Consider the following 17124-nt stretch of genomic DNA (forward strand, 5'->3'; position numbering starts at 1 on the left):
GGAATCACTGCCCCACTTGAGTGCCCCCCCCCCTTCCTGTTCAGTAACATACAATTAACTGTTTACAGGCTCCAGCAGAGTACAGTGAACAGGATAGGGTCTGTAAAAAAACCTCTCCATGTCTGCCTGAGTCTATGTAGGCATTAAGTAACCAAGGGTCTTATCTATTTGCCATGAATACCTCACAATCCTTGCAAGATCCCTTGCAATTAATGTATGTGGATGACACTTATATCTGAAAAAAAAACAGGAAGAGAGTCTGAAGAAGGCTCATTAGCTGAAAGCATACTGATTTTCTTTTAAATTAGCCAATAAACTAGAGCTTGTATTTTTACAGTCAGGAAGTTTTGAATCAGGATGACAATCCTGATTCAAACCATCCTGACTGTAAAATACAAGCTCTTGTCTTTAGCAATGCTTAGCTACTAAGATAAGGAATTACACATGCACACAGTGTTTCTCTCCCTGCATCGATTTTGATCACCCAAATGGGCCCCACCAGACAGCCATTATGGACCATTTGTGCCTTACCCCCCCCCCCCCCATAAAGTTGTAGTTGGAGCAGCCACTGTGCAGAACCTCAACAGTAAGCCTTCAACCTGTGAAGTCCCAGGTATATGTAGAGACTGAAATATAATAGTTTGTCTGAGGTCTGATTGAGGTGACGGAGTGAGGGAAAGCTGAAAAAAGAGAGGGTGAAAAGGGGATTTCGTAAAAATGTTACTTTTGTATTGGTAAAGGAAATCATTTCACATTAATTAACAGTAAGCTGTAGATCATGATACGTTTCTTTCGAGCCAGAAGCTCTTTCATACTCACCAACACATGTTGGCAAAGTGTCATTCCACTGAGCAAGGGCATTGGGCACGGCATCACAGCGAATGGAGACAGATCCCTGCAGAATGTAGCCCGGATTACACTCAAAGAAAACCACAGATCCAACGGCAAACTCATTTCCGATCCTTTTGCCGAAACGCGGTTCTGGCACAGAACTGCACTGAGTCGCACTTGTCCTGGGGACCGCTGTAAAGCAAACAGGCAGGAGATATTACAGAGCCAATCACTGCAACTTGCAATATGTAGTGATCGAGTAAAGTTACAAATAGGAGCTGTAAATGACATGCATATTCATTCAAGTCTCATGTATATTTTTCTTGTATCTGTTTCTTTATATTGTAATCATTTTTGCAGACCGCTTGCAAGTTGCAGCCTTGCAAGCTGTCATCAAGCATGCGTACAATATAAAAAAAAAACAACACTTTTTTAATTGTACTTTATTATTTACTGCCCATAGTTTTTTTTTTTTTTTTTTTATTACACTTAGATTTTTTTTTTTATATTTGATCCAATACAGAGGTTTGTATTGAATCCAATACAAAAAAAAATTAAATTTGCCACCTGATGTGCTGACATTGCGAATAACTGACACCAGGGGGCACACGCAGCTTTATCAGAGGGACACGCCAGAGAACATGATTGCAGAGGGACAGGAGGAAGAGGAAGATCACGGAAGAAGAGGACATTACCACCAGGAATCTCCACAAAGAAGATGGGAATACGCATGCAGGGAAGCCGCAAGGTGTCGGCGAGGGAACCGTACGTCAGTGAGACCGCAGGAGAGTAATTGAAATTACTGGAAGAGCCTGACTCTTCCTTACCGATAGTAGCTATTTTTTTTTATTTAGGATGAGTCAGGTTCGTTTATAATGCTAGGGAAGTAAAAGCTAGGTATAATGGAGCCATGGTGGTTAGGGGGGGTAAGCATCAAGCACAGGAGGAGTAAAGTTTTAGCATAATTTTTTATAGTAAACCTCTGGCTATAGTAGACTCAGTCCCCAGGTCACAACCATATTTGCGAGCCTTCGCCAAACGTTCGATTCGCACAAACTTTTGCGAACCGCAATAGACTTCAATGGGGAGGCGAACTTATGCTGGCCACAAAAGTGATGGAAAAGATGTTTCAAGGTGTCTAACACCTGGAGCGGGGCATGGCGGAGTGGGATGCATGCCAAAAGTCCCGGGGAAACATCTGGATTAGACGCAAAGCAGCGTTTTAAGGGCAGAAATCCCATTGAAGGCTAAATTGCAGGCCTAAAGTGCTTTAAAACATCTTGCATGTGTATACATGGATCAGGGAGTGTAATTAGAGTACTGCTTCACACTGACACACCAAACTCACTGTGTAACACACCGCAAACAGCTGTTTGTGTTGTGACGGACTGGTGCGCACCATGGCGAGTTTGCTCTTCCTCAGTGATATCAGGTAATGTCTGACTGCCTTATCAACTTTCGATGGTTCTTTCTCTACCATTGTTAAAGCTTACATCTATTTTTTTTAAATACTTTTTCTGCTGGCTGTTCAGTACCTGCAACGAGAATCTGTTATGGACTGCCATTGTGAGTGACCACGGGTAATGGTCAGGGAATCAGGGTTCGATTCTGGTAACGGAGTGGGAGCCTGAGAACTGGCTACCACCACCGCACATCCAAGTAAGGACCCATTTGATGTAAAAGTAATGTACCTGCCCTGACCGTGCTTTGCAGATCAGGCATCGGTGGTCTGTGCACTCCTGTAGGTAGGTGGGTGCACTGAAGTGAACAACAGTAAGGTATATGCAGTGATGGGTATTACAATGTGCACCTGTCACACGCACAGGTAGTCCCTGAATGTGCTGGGCCTGGCAGTGGCACACACAGTAGGAATTATCAAGGCTGTCTATGCAACACAAGTGTCAGTGGGCCACACACAAGAAAAAATAGATCACAAGAACAAGATTAGCTCTCAAAAGAGCTGTTGTGGGGTGCTTTTTTAGCAATAAGAATCAGCAAGGAACAAGCTAAGAAGCCTACAAGAGCCAAACTAAGCTTTCCCTATGAGAGTTTGCAGCACAGCTTTCCCTTCTCTAATTACTGCAGGCACACGAGTGAGTAAGATGGCTGACGCTGCCTGCCTTTTATAAGAGGGGGTGGTGGCTCCAGGAGGGAGTGTAGCCTGATTGGCTACAATGTGCCTGCTGACTGGGATGTAGAGGGTCAACTTTGATGCACTATGGGGGCGAATCCAACTTCCGGTAAAGTTTGCGGTTCTTCACGATCGCGAACCCCGGAGGCTCGCCGGGAACCATTCAGCGGCGAATAGTTCAGGCCATTTCTCATCAAGAGTCCTTATTACTCTTTTTGTCCAACTTTCTGATCACATGATTTCAGCAGGCTGACACATTTTGACCAACTAGCATTTTTCTATTAGGAACACTATTCTATTAGGAATCATTTTGCTCCAATTAATGTGGCTCCGATTTTGTTTGTATTAATTAAACTGCATCTGCCATGCATGTGTTATTAACTCAAATTATTGCTGTATAAATATTAAAGTGAATGAAACTGTATTATGCAGCCTCAGGGACAGAACAGTCCCAAAGACAAACAAATGAAAAAAGTAATCATTTCATCCATTAATGCCTTCTATAAAAATGATTAAAACTATTTTATAGGTTTATCTGTTATATTTTATTGGGTTGTTGGCATCTCAATGTATGACAATATGGAAGCATGTAGTACCCTTGAATTGGTATTCTGATGCCTTTTAATAATCTGTATTTGTATGCCAATAGCTTTAGACCCAATAAAATACAGAGCTTAACAAAGCAATATTTTATACAGCAAATAAAGTGTCAGATTCCCTTTTAACCTCTTGAGGACTGCTGTGTTAAACCCCCCTAAAGACCAGGCACATTTTCATTAAATTGGCCACTGCAGCTTTAAGGTCAAGCTGCAGGACCGCAAAACACAGCACACAGATGATTCCTCCCCCCTTTTCTCCCCACCAACAGAGCTCTCTGTTGGTGGGGTCTCATCGCCCCCCCTCCCTCCCCAGTGTTTGTTTGTTTATTTGTGTTTGTTTTTTGTTTTGTTTTTTAATAAAAAGTGTGTGTGTGTTTTTTTTTCTGTTGTATACCCCCCTCCCTCCCTCCCCCTGCCGGCCAATCCCTGTGATCAGCTGTCATAGGCTTCAGCCTATGATAGCCGATCACCTCTGTGGCTCAGGAGGGGACAGCCATGTCACACGATCACCTCTGTGGCTCAGGAGGGGACAGCCATGTCACACGGGGCAGGGGCAGGGGCAGTTAGGGTTAGGCATCAGTGGTAGGGGTGGATTAGGGTAAGGCATGGGCTGGGGAGGGGTCAGTTAGAGTTGAGTATCGGCTGGGAGGGCTGGTTAATGTTAGGCATCATGAGATGGAGGACTTGTGTGAGAGAAAGTTTAGGTTAGGCCATAGTAAAATATTGGTAAAAGATAATATTAATCAGGACTACCCACTGATTCATATTAGAATATCAATAATTTACCAATATTGTGCTTGTGGCTTTCTCTGGCGCCCAAATTAGCGATGTGCCCTTTGCATGTTGTCAGTGCTCTATATTTCTTTTCTAGATCTGTTTCTTTGTATACAACTTGAAAAAAAAAACATTTTTAAAAGAATATTAGTCAAATGAAAAGGCTTTGTTCTTTTTGAATGAAACTCGATTAGTGTTAGTCTAGCAAACAGTATTAGGAACGCATTAGCCTGCTTCTCCTGGGAGGAAAAATTATATTTCATTAATAGCAATTTTGCAGTTGATAAAATTGTTGTTTTTTTTCCTAGTAAATGTACAAAGCTCTTGGAGTGGTCATTCCCTTTTCAAAAAATAAAAATGATAATACAATTATTCAGGTTTCAAAGCAGAGACAGAAGGGTCTTGAAGAGGTCCTCTCAACAATAAATTATCATGGTCTCAGAACAGAGTTAGAAGACTCTTGATGTGGTACCCTTTTCAAAAAATGATGCAGGCCTCAAAGAAAAGTCAAAAGGCCTTTGAATGAGTTTTCCCAAAAGAATAACCGTGAATCAGAGTAGAGGCAGAAGGCTCTTGGAATAGTGTAGTCTTTGGAAAATTAAACCTTCTATTTTTAAACACACACAACACACACACACACATACACACACACACAACACACAACACACTTTTGCACATGTCTGTGAAATGGTCACTGAAAAGACATCATTACATTAAAAAATGCACTAAATGTATAATGCAGGTTTGGAAAACTAAAGGACCACTGCAGCAAACAAGTAAGCAGTTAAAATGTGACAGAACTGACAGGTTTTGGACTCGTCCATGCCCCATGAGGAGATGGACCAGTCTAGTTTTTCAGGTTTTACCTGCTTTCTTTTACGCCGCTGTAGTGGTCCCTTAAAAGTTCTTCTTTAAAGGGAACTTGAAGTGAGAGGTATATGGAGCCTGCCATATTTATTTCCTTCTAAAGTGAACCAGAGACAAAGCACCCTCATGTATTTTACCATATATATCAGTGGGAACATTAGAGAAAACACCTACCCTGCTCTTGGTTTCATACTTCACTGCTCAGCCTGCTTGTTATCAGCCCTGATAAAATCCCCAACTGAGCATTCAGTCTGGCTTTACTCAGGAATCATTATAGCTGAGTCTGTCTTCTCTGATGTCTTTTCAAGCCCAAGCCTGCCCCCTTCTGGCTCTGCTATAATGACTCAGCTATAATGATAAGCAGTGAAGAATGAAACAGAGAGTAGGGTAGGTGTTTTCTCTAATGTTCCCACTAAAATATATGGTAAAATACATGACGGTGCTTCGTCTCTGGTTCACTTTATGCAATACCAGTTACCTGGCTATCCTGCTGATCATCAGAATCTAATACTTTTAGCCATAGATGCTGAACAAGCAAGCAGCAGATCAAGTGTTTCTAACATTTCTGACATATCTGACAAGATTAGCAGCATGCTTGCTATTGGTGTGATTCAGACACTATTCAGACACTACTTCAGCCAAATAGAACAGCTGGGCTGCCAGGCAACTGGTATTGTTTAAAAGGAAGTAAATATGGCAACCTCCATATACTGCTCGCTTCAGGTTCCCTTCTAATGCACAGACTCTATGTTTGTGCATGTTTCTAATATTAATAGTCAAAGAAAAAAAATAGCTAAAAAAATTCTGTACTTGTCCCAACAGTATTCTAGGAATCAGAGACAGCTATATGAATGTTTGCTCCTTGGTTTAAAAAATGACCTATAGAAGGAATACTAAAGCACTTATCTGACCACTGGTTTAACAAAAATATGCTGGCATCAGGTCTTATTTAGTGATGGGCCGAACATCAAATTTAAGAGTCGCGAATAGCAAACGCGAATTTCCACAAAAGTTTGCGTACAGGCAAATCTGGTGAATCTCCATAGATTTCAATGGACAGGCAAATTCTAAAACAGGGGTAGGAAACCTATGGCTCGGGAGTCAGATGTGGCTCTTTTGATGGCTGCATCTGGCTCACATACAGATCAGTAGGGGTTGATTCACTAAGCAACACTGCGCAAGCAGCACAGCTTAGTGTGACAGTGCAAATAAAATGTTCAAAGCAGGCGCGCTACTGCTGTAGCATGCACTACTAACTTACTTGCGCTCCTCCCAAAACTAACGGCCGCTCCAATTGGCCCACTCTGGACCCTGTCAGGTCCAGTGACTTTGTAGGATGAGATCCCCATACTTTGATTGGCCCAATAGGCTGCCTGTCACTTGACAGGCAGCTGAGCTTATTGGACCAAAGTGCGGGGATCTCGTCCTACAAAGTGAATAAACCCTGTATCAGACCTAAGATGGGCTTAGCTATTTAGGAAAATGTGGTAGCAGCAAGAATCTGTACTGAGGACACAGAACACTGGCATACCTAACTCTCTCCCTGTCACAAGACACTGTCCCTCATCTGGGCTTTTGTGCCTAGCACAAAAGCCAAACACAGACTGCAAAATGGCTTCTGTGCTAGCTTTCTGCTAGGTGGGGGTGGTCCAGGTGAGAAGGATAGATTTTTCGGCTGCCATGTGTCTGCTGACAGTGAGGTTAGGGGTCAAAGTTAAGCTCAATGATGATGTATAAGGGGCGGGTCGAACACGCCATGTATTCGCCTGAGGGGGCGAACACAAACACCTCTTATTTGCCACAAAAAATTCACTGGGCGAATAGTTTGGCCAATCTCGAGTGTTATTGTGACATACAGTAAACATGGCAACAAAGCAAATTCCTTTCTAGTTTAGCCAAAGGCAAACTACAATCTCTATCAAATTAAATTGAAGAACTAGATTTAAGCATTAATGCAAAGTCTAAGCTCCTTCAAAATGACTAAACTGTGCCAAATTTCAACTCTTTGAATGAGAGGAATTTCTAGACATTTTTTTACAACAAAAGATCTAGCATCTAGCCTTATCAGTCTCCACCTGGGGAGGCAAATGTCCCAGAATAACATTGTCTCATCTACAACAGTCAAAACCCATTGAAGACTAAACATACAAATCATCAAGGGATATAATTTGGCCAGTATATATACTAGCCATATTAAAGACTGTCTTAAAGAGACACTGAAGCAAAAAAAAATTATGATATCATGAATTAGTTGTGTAGTAGGGGTAATTACTAGACCATTAGTAGCAAAAAAAATATTCTCATATTTTTATTTTCAGTTATACAGCTTTTTTATAACATTGCATCATTCTCTAATACTTGCAGTTTACACATTACTCAGCATTCTAAAAATTTTTGCAGAACAGGCAGTGAACTTTTGACCTGTCCTGAACTGTTTACTGCAAAAGAAAAATGCAATACAGCTGAGATAACCTAATCAGAAGTCAGAGCTCTCCACCACTTTCAAAGTCGCAGAGCTCAATGGCTATTTGCATAGATAACAAATAGAGTTTCTTAACTCTTCCTGTACTGGAAACAAATATTAGACCTATGTCTCTGCTCCTAATGCTTTATTTCTTAGCTGTACTACACAACCAATTCATTATATCATAATTTTTTTTTGCTTCATTGTCTCTTTAACAATTCCGGCCATTTCACCAGCAAAGACCTAGAAGTAGAAATGGCAAGGGTCTGGACATTATCAGCCTGTTACGTTTCGAAAAAAAAATGCACAACTGTCCTCTGTTCTAAACATAGCCAAGTATTTAACCCTTTCTAATCCAATTTCTGGATCGCAGAATCCTTAACATACATAGCAGTTTTGGTGACATTTGCATATATGGGGGCTTTGCCCGTAACTGCTAAAATCAGCACAAAATTATGCAAAAATTACGCAAAATTACAAATGGATTACACACAATCAATTAAATGTCTAAATCATAACTACATATGGCCTTATTTGCGAAAATGTGTGCAAACTTTTGCGTAATTGTAAATAGCAGTTTATGATCATCGCTACTCAAAGACCATTAGGATCTTTAGTTAATAAAAATGTAACATCCCCTTCTACCTATAAGCATCAATTTTGACATTGACAAAGAAACAGTCCTAAACCCTTCGGGTGTGTGTGTGTGTGCATGTGTGTGTGTGTGTGGTGTGTGTGTGTGTGTGGTGTGTGTGTGTGTGTGTGTGTGTGTATGTGTGTGTGTGTGTGTGTGTGTGTGGTGTGTGTGTGTGTGTGTGTATGTGTGTGTGTGTGTGTGTGTGTGTGTGTGTGTGTGTGTGTGTGTGTGTGTGTGTGTGTGTGTGTATGTGTGTGTGTGTGGTGTGTGTGTGTGTGTGTGTGTGTGTATGTGTGTGTGTGTGTGTGTGGTGTGTGTGTGTGTGTATGTGTGTGTGTGTGTGTGTGTGTGTGTGTGTGTGTGTGTGTGTGTGCGTGCGTGCGTGCGTGCGTGCGTGTGCGTGTGTGTGCGTGTACGCGCACACAAACACCTTTGGTCATTTCAGACTAGCTATTTCTTTTATTCTCAATCCAGTAATGGACTACACGTTCTTATAATATAAGACATTTCTATGATAAGATGTTTTATAGAGATGGTAAGCTGTAAAGCTATTAATCCAGGGCAGTAGACTGCATATAGTCAGCCATCTGTGATTGTTATTGATCAGTTGCATATTTACAAGCTGAAGCTGTATATGCCTAGATTGATAAAGCTGCTGTATCAGAATATCTTATTATCTAGCCTCTATTTCCTATTTTATTGTCTATTCTGTACATAGATATGGTTATGACTGTTTTGTTCTTACCCGCTGGGATAATTGTCTGTGCTCAGACAACTTCCCTTCTTTGTTCTCATCTTTAAAATTCAATAAAAAAAAGATTGAACATAAGTTTTTGTCCTGTATTTTTCCATAGGTATTTTCCAGTTTTATCTTTAAAATATTCGGAACCTAGCAAGTGAAAAAGTACTAAGCAATACGAGGGAAACAGAACATTGTTATTGTGGGAGAAGTTTTGTGAGGCTCCCTTTGCTGATCGGCTATTTGCAATTGGCACTGTTATTGGCCTGAGGAAGCGGGCTTAGACCCGTGAAACGTATTGCCTGTGCTAAATAAATATTTCTTTGTTTATACAAATATCTCGTTATTGAGGTAAGCCACCTCATTTTTTTTAATTTTTTCTTGTTTTTAATCCAATTTTATTCACACTAGGGCACTTACCCAAATTGTATTTGTGAAGTTTTTCCTTTACTGAATGCTTTATTGATAAGTAGGGTTGCTTGGAATTGAAATTACGAGTAGCACTTACAGGCCGTGGGAGAGGGGTGTTAACTTTCCCATGCCACCACCAATAGTGGCAGTGCTCCACTGGGGTTCAATGTTGCGTTCCATGTCACTCTAATACTTTGTTCACCCGGGTTAAAGGAGGAAGCATGAGAGTGACGTTAAATACGAATGGAGAGCATTGGTTATAGGCGGCAGCATGGGTCAGTTAACCCCCCTCCCACAGCCTGGAAGTGCTACTCATAATTTTGATTACAATCAACTAGAGATGCCACGAGAATCAAATTTTGGGTTTGCAAATGGCCCTCAGAAGGGCTGTTTGGGTTGTTTTCACAGCAAGTCAGCGACTTGAGGATCGAAATAAACAGGCCTAGCTAATGCTTTCCATATCTCCAGCAAGCTCTGTCCCTTACTCACTAATCCAGTCGAGGACAAACTGGAACATGACAGGCGCAGCAGCATTTTTATAGGGGGCATTGGGTACGTAAGGGAGTGCAGGCTGATTGGCTGCCATGTGCCTGCTGACTGAGTTTAGCCCAATGATGACGTATGGGGCAGGTCCAATATCGTCATGTGCTCGACGCTCACGACGAGCACGAATACCTGATCTTCGCCAAATAGTGCTTTCCGCCAAAGCGTTCAGGCCATCTCTACATACAACCCTACTGATAAGGTGAAAAAAACTAGGGACAAAATATATTAGGGCACAGTGAGATTTCTTAGGAGAAATATTTGTGCTTCAGGAATCAGGATGCTTGGAAACAGCACAAACAATTGCAGTTCTGATTTATGTTTTTTATGGCATATTTTCTATAACAATTTTGGATATTTTTATGTACTGATCTATATTAGTCTATGTTTTTATCCATGTGGCTCTAAGAAAAACTGTCTCATTAAAGTGTACCTGAGATAAACTGTACATGAGCATTTAAATGTACCTAGGGCTTCCTGACTGTCCCTCTGGGCCACTTTGTTTCTCCCTGGCTGGCCCAGTAAAGACCCTGAGTGGGCTATGTTTAACTCCAATGTGCATGCACTGTCCTGGCCACTAAGACTGACTGTGCTTGCACAGAATGCTCCTAACTACAGGATTGTGATCAGGGGCACTTGTGGCCCAGGACCACACATGCCCAGTAGAGATGTTGTGAGCATCAAATTTTGGGTTCGTGAACAGCTACCACGAATTTCCACTGACTTCAATGGGCAGGCGAATTTAAAAACCTACAAAGACTGTTTCTGGCCACAAAAGTGATGGAAAAGTAATTTTAAGGGGCCTAACGCCTGGACTGTGGCATGCCGGAGGGGAATCCATGCCAAAAAGTCCCACCAAAAATTATGGCGTTGACACAGTTGTAGTTTAATCGCTAAAGGGCAGAAATCACATTACATTTCTACAAATAATGCACTGGAGTGGTAATGTGCCTACAACATAATGTGGCCACAATAGATGTAGTGTGCACAGCTCTGGGTGTTAGTGGGCTGTGGAGTGTCAACACAAAAAAAAAGCCAGGAGGCCAATGTACTAGCCCTCAAAAGGGCTATTTGGGGTGCTTTCAGCAAGTAGTCAGTGAGGAACAAGAACACAGGCCTAGCCTATGCTTTCCCTACCTATATGCAGCAAGTTTGACCCTGCTCTCACTATCACTGCAGTCATAGGGCTTGATTCACAAAGCGGTGCTAACCTAGTTAGCATGCCTAAAGACTTTTGGGCGTGATAAGCATTGCATTAAGTAGGTTAGCACCGCTTTGAGGGAAAAACCTGCGAAACATCGCATAGGGTTTAATGGTGTTTGCGCGTAAACTTTGCGAGCGTAAACGTTTACGTGCGTAAAACTTTACGTGCAAAACTTTGCTCGCGAGTTTGTTTTATCACGCCTAAACTGAGTTTAGGCGTGATAATGGGCTTTTAACCAGCATGCTAACTGTTAGCACGGTTTTGTGAATCAAGCCCATAGAATTTATCCAATATGGCCACCGCAGCTGCTTTTCAATAAGGGGTGGGGGGTCCAGGATGGGGTGTTTGCTGATTGGCTGCCATGTGTCTGCTGACTGTGAGGTAAGGGGTCAAAGTTTAGCTCAATGATGACATCATCAAATGAACACACCAAATGTTCGTTGTTCGCCACAAGTGCAAACAGCGGAAGTTTGCCGAATACTGTCCGCCAGCGAACAGTTCGGGCCATCTCTAATGCCCACTTGCCCAGTGGAGCCTGACTGGGCTGGATCATGGACTACTGCAGGAGAACTGAGCAGCCGAGGATGACGGCAATAGAGCGGGTGATTTGTGGAGGCCTGGAGGATGATTTGTGGAGGCCTGGAGGAAGCCCAGGAAAGTATAAATACTTATAATGAATTTATCTCAGGATTATTTTAAGCATATGATATCAAATTTAAATTTGTATGAAACTATTACATTTTTTTTTATTTAAAATGATCTTAGATCAACTGAAAGATTCTTCCAATACATTGACCTATATAACTATTTAGTATCAGAAACATTAATCAGAAAATACAGCAAACAAATATTTTAATCAGCCACAAACCAAAGGTATAATTAGTTCCCAACATGTTTCGCTCTACCCCATGCCAATATGTTTATGTATAATAACAAATGCTGCGTCTGCTAAAGGCCTTAATTTACACATATATTTTTAAGTGCCTATCATAAGACCAGAGCTGAATGGTATGCTGGGAAGTTGGATGCACATCTCCAGCTGAGAAAATCAATTTTTCCTCCACTTTTGATGTGCCAAAGATATCCTTATTTCATAACTCATGCACTCTCCAGTTATCATGCAATCAATTCAAATTTTGTGGCATCAGCCTGGCATATTATCTCTAAGTGCACCTTAAAAGAGCCTTCAATCTATAGATGTGAATACATATTTATTTTAAGTAATTTTATTTGAGCAATATAATTACACATTCTCATTCCTGCTGGTTTCCAGTCAGTTCTCTCTGGTGTCCTCATCTTGTTTGTCTTTTTCCATACATTATTAAAAAGTTTAGTGTTTTTTTTTTCAATCATGTTTAACATTTTAAAGTGAAATAAAAGAAAGCATGCTTCTATTATATTTGCTGAAGTTTAATATATTTGTACCAAATTGGCAATGTAATCATTAATTAACTTCAAAGATATTTTAAAGAGCACATCCAGTGTGATTAAAAAAAATGCATTTATTCTGTACCTTATGTACATATAAAATACATTCAGCTATAAGAAATTGAAATGTCTCACCCTGTCTGACTGGCAGTGTTGAGCTACTGGGGACCATAGTAACACAGGTATGAGTGGTCACAGGGCTCGAACCTGTTTGGAAAGTTTTTCAGGCCATATTGTTTTTGCCAATGAGGGGCAGGGTTTAAGTGATTTAAAAAAAAATGCTTCATTTTTACAATAATTATGTATAAATGATTTAGTCAGTGTTTACCCTTTGTAAAATATTTTAAATCCCCCTGATTTACATTCTGACATTTATCACATGGTGTCATTCTTACTGCTGGCAGGTGATGTAGCTGCTGCTTGCTTTTTGGGCAGTTGGAAACAGCTGTAAACAGCTATTTCCCACATTGAAGTGAGGCTCACAGAGAGGAAACTGCCAGGACCATGGTCCTCATAGTTTCCTATGGGAGGGGTTTCACCACAATATCACCCACACAGAGCCCTCTGATGATCCGTATGTGAAAAGGAATAGATTTCTCATGTAAAAGGGGGTATCAGCTACTGATTGGGATGAAGTTCAATTCTTGGTCACTGTTTCTCTTTAACCTCCCTGGCGTTTTAAATCCCCGTGGCCACATTGTGGTGGGTGGTTTTTTTCACCTAATTTTTTTTATCATGTAGCTAGCCTAGCGCTAGCTACATGATTCCCCCCTCCCTGCTCCCTATGTCACGGTCAGTTACCTGTCCAGGCGAGGCGGTCGGTACGTACGGATGCTGGCAGTCATCCTGGAGGGTCCCGGCGGGGCGGCCTGTCGGGGCTCTCCAGTGTGCGTTGCGTTGCGCGGCGCAGGCGTTGGCGCCGGAAGGCGTGACGTAGGCGTTGTGTTTTGCGCGTGCACAGGGATGGTTGTTATGCATGTTTGTTCTGACAATGCGTCTGCGCGTGTGCGTGCGTGTGATTGCGCATGCGTGCGTGACCACGTTTGTGCATGCGCGTGCTGCGCGTTTGCGCGGCATGCGTGTGTCTTTGTGCATGCGCTCGCTGTGCGTTGCGCGTTGCGTGCCAAAATGCCCTATTTAAGCCTGGAGAGTGCAACAACTCAGTGTTGTAGTATTGCAGCTAGTGTTGTGTTCCCGTGTCGTGACCTAGTGTCTGCCTGTTTGCCTGATTCCTGGAACCTGACCTCAGCTTGCCTGATTACCTGCTCTGTTACTGAACCCGGCCTGTACGACTACCCGCTTTGTTGATGACCTCTGCCTGTCTGACTACCCGCTCTGTTGCCGAACCCTGCCTGTATGACTACCCGCTCTGGTGCCGACTTCTGCTTGTCCTAGGATCTGCCTTGCTGTTTACTACACTGGTCTCTGAGTCCTTGCACTACCAGACTCAGCCAGTGAGGAGTGCCGTGGTTCCAGCCTGTTTACCTGATCTCCGGTTCCAGTGAGCACTCCTGCCTCTTGTATACCTTGGTCCTCCTGTTATCATTCCAGGAATACCGGGTGTCGAGCTGCAAGGGTCGCTACACTCAGCACAACGGTCTCCGTCAACAGAGCCTCGTGATACACCCTTCCGATCACCACCGGCGATCAAACCCATCAGGAAATCCCGTTCTGAATGGGATTTCCTGTAGGGCTTCCCCCGTCGCCATGGCGATGAACGTCGTGACATCAGGGGGAGTCCCAATCCACCCCATAGCGCAGCCTGGCGGTGATTGCCCAGGCTGCGCAAGGGGTCTGCGGGGGGGGCCCTCTTTTGTGGCGGATCGGGGTCGAGCGGTGGCTGTCGGGTAAGACATGCAGCTAGCAAAGTGCTAGCTGCGTGTTTAAAAAAAATTATGCAAATCGGCCCACCAGGGCCTGAGCAATCCACTGCGGCGTTACTGGATGAGCTGAGCTAGTCCGTAACGCCCAGGTGGTTTCAAGTAAATTTGACTTTTACGGGTAAGTAGGTAAGACATTTTAATTTTTAATAGCCAGTTGTTCCTTATATTTATATAAGATACATAATACATTAATTATCATACACAGTCATTAAGGGAAGTGTATATACAGTAAAACCCCTGTTATCCAGAACTCAGTTAACCAGAAGTCTCAAGCAACCAGAAACAAAATTTCTGGCATTGCAGGATGCATAAATCTACTTTTACACCTCTTTACACAGTAATAGACCTATGTCACATTAAGGTAAGACTGTCCATTATCTTAAAGAGTAGCTCCAGCCTAAACAAACATACTGTCATTACGTTACATTAGTTATGTTAATTAAAATATATAGGTAATATAATCTCTTACCCACACTGTTTTAAAAGAACAGGCAAATGTTTGATTTCATGATGGCAGCCATCTTTTTGGTTGAAAGGAGGTGACAGGGAGCATGAAACACAGTTCCAACTGTCCTGTGTCCTGAGCACCTCTCCCAGTTGCTAGGCAACATGAATAACAACATAGGGAATCCCATCATGCTCTGCACAGCACCCACTTTGATGGGTGGAGCTTAGTTAAAAATGCAGCTAAAAATGATGCTTTGGTAAGAAAAACAAAGTTCTGATACTGTGAAACTGTTAAAGAAACACCAAGCCGTTTCAGTTCTGCTGAGTAGTTTTTTAGTCCGGAGGTTCACTTTAATTTGTTGTTAGTTACTGTATTTCAACATTAATAAGGAGATTATGGTAAGTGTACAGTGTGGGGTACAGTAAGGTTCGGTCCACATTAGGCACGTTTGCAGAACGGAGTCCGTGGTCCGTGCTCTGGGTTTAAAAACCTGGAATGCAAACGGATCAATTTTTCAAAATGCTGCCAAGTTGCAGCATATGTTTCCAATCTGGATCCAGGGTGGGTGGGGGGGGGGGGGCACCATGCTGGAGGAGGTAGCAGGCAGGAAGGAGGGCAGCTGGCAAAGCGGCAGGGAGGGGGGTTGGACCCCCCTCCCTCATCTGAGACCCCCTTCCCCGCTCCCCCTCCAGCTAGTTTCTTTTAAAGTCTATTTAGCAGTGAGTGGGGAACTCACTCACTTCCAATGAAGTATAGAGGCGGAATTGCAGGAAGTGACGTAGCGAGCGGTGGAACGCAAGGAGGTGAGTAAGTTCCCCACTCGCTGCTACATTGATTTTAAAATGATTTTAACAGAAACTAGCTGGCCCGACCCCCTCCCCCCGCTTTGCCCGCTGCCCACCTTCCTGCCTGCTACCCCCTCCAGCATGGTGGCCTCCCCACCCACAGACAGGGCTCGGACACTGGAAATTGATCAATTTCTGTGTCCAAAGATGCTTGTGTAGAGGGGGGTCCGTTTTTGCATTAGGTTTCACTGCCCATTCATGTATCCGGGGTCCGTGAATACCCTGCAAATCCAGACTGTCGGTTAGTTTTTTAGCTTGGTTCCCCAGATCGACCACGGATCCACTTTGAAAGTGGGTGAAGACTGCCCCTATTTTTAACATTTTTTAACACCGGTTTTGGTCGGGTCTCAAAATGGATCCACGGGTACGATTTTTAAACAAACGTGAACCGAGACTAAGTATTTTTAACTAGACTCATTTTTAATATTGACTCTCGAGCAACCAGAAACCACACTTATCGGGCATCAGACAATCCCCGTGGATGCTGGATAATGGGGGTTTTACTTTATACATTTTTTAGACATCCATATTTGTAATTCAGATTGTGCAAATAATGTTATGCTTATAGATAATATGCATTATTATAAATTAATCCTATATAACAATAGGCAACTGTCCCTGCGTACAGCAGGGACAGTTGTCTCTGTGTAGCTTTATGGTACTGCGCATGTGCGCAGCACTTACCCAGCCCCACACAGACAGGAGGGCGGGCGAGTGTGCGCGTCCGCACGTGTGTGCAAGGTGGGGAATCACAGATCTAGAGCCCGTTTTTAAATGGGCTTAGGTCTGCTAGTATGTTACATTTGAGGCACCACATGCTGGATATGCTGGTATGTTTTGCAGACAGAAGAGCATCTTAGTTTTCTCTTGTGTAGTTATTATTATTGTTATTATTATTATTATTATTATTTATAAAGCACCAACATATTATGCAGCACTGGACAATAAATACATACAAGGATACAAAGGATGACAGACATAACGTGAAAAGGCAATACAACATAGGACAATGTTATACAAGGCAAACAGGCCAGGGTATAAAATACAAGATCATACAATGTTGGGCTGGTTAGGTATACCTGGTAATTCAAATACAAGGTGGTCATAGGAAAGGAGCACACAATAGTGTAGTATACACTAGGAAAGGGAGAACCCTGCCAAAGGCTTACAATCTAAGGGGAAGGGAGATGGACACACTAGGTAGAGCTGTAAGAACTGTAAGAACAGGTATTCAGCAGAGAGTTACTGTGTGGTAGGGGGTGGGTAGGCCATCTTGAAAAATTGGGTTATGAGGGCTTGCTTGAATGTGTTGAAGGAGGA

General features: G+C 42.7%; 1 protein-coding gene across 1 annotated transcript in view; it reads right to left on the reverse strand.

Moving 5' to 3' along the window:
- Window positions 1–17124, reverse strand: part of CSMD3 (CUB and Sushi multiple domains 3) — a 1539978-nt gene that overhangs the window by 325997 nt on the left and 1196857 nt on the right. Inside the window, exon 36 of the mRNA XM_068237930.1 lies at window positions 820–1023. Coding sequence (XP_068094031.1) covers window positions 820–1023 — 204 coding nt within the window. The remainder of the gene's footprint in view (window positions 1–819; window positions 1024–17124) is intronic.

This window comes from Hyperolius riggenbachi, chromosome 5 (genome assembly GCF_040937935.1).
Source record: "Hyperolius riggenbachi isolate aHypRig1 chromosome 5, aHypRig1.pri, whole genome shotgun sequence".
NCBI classification, from domain to species: Eukaryota; Metazoa; Chordata; class Amphibia; order Anura; family Hyperoliidae; genus Hyperolius; species Hyperolius riggenbachi.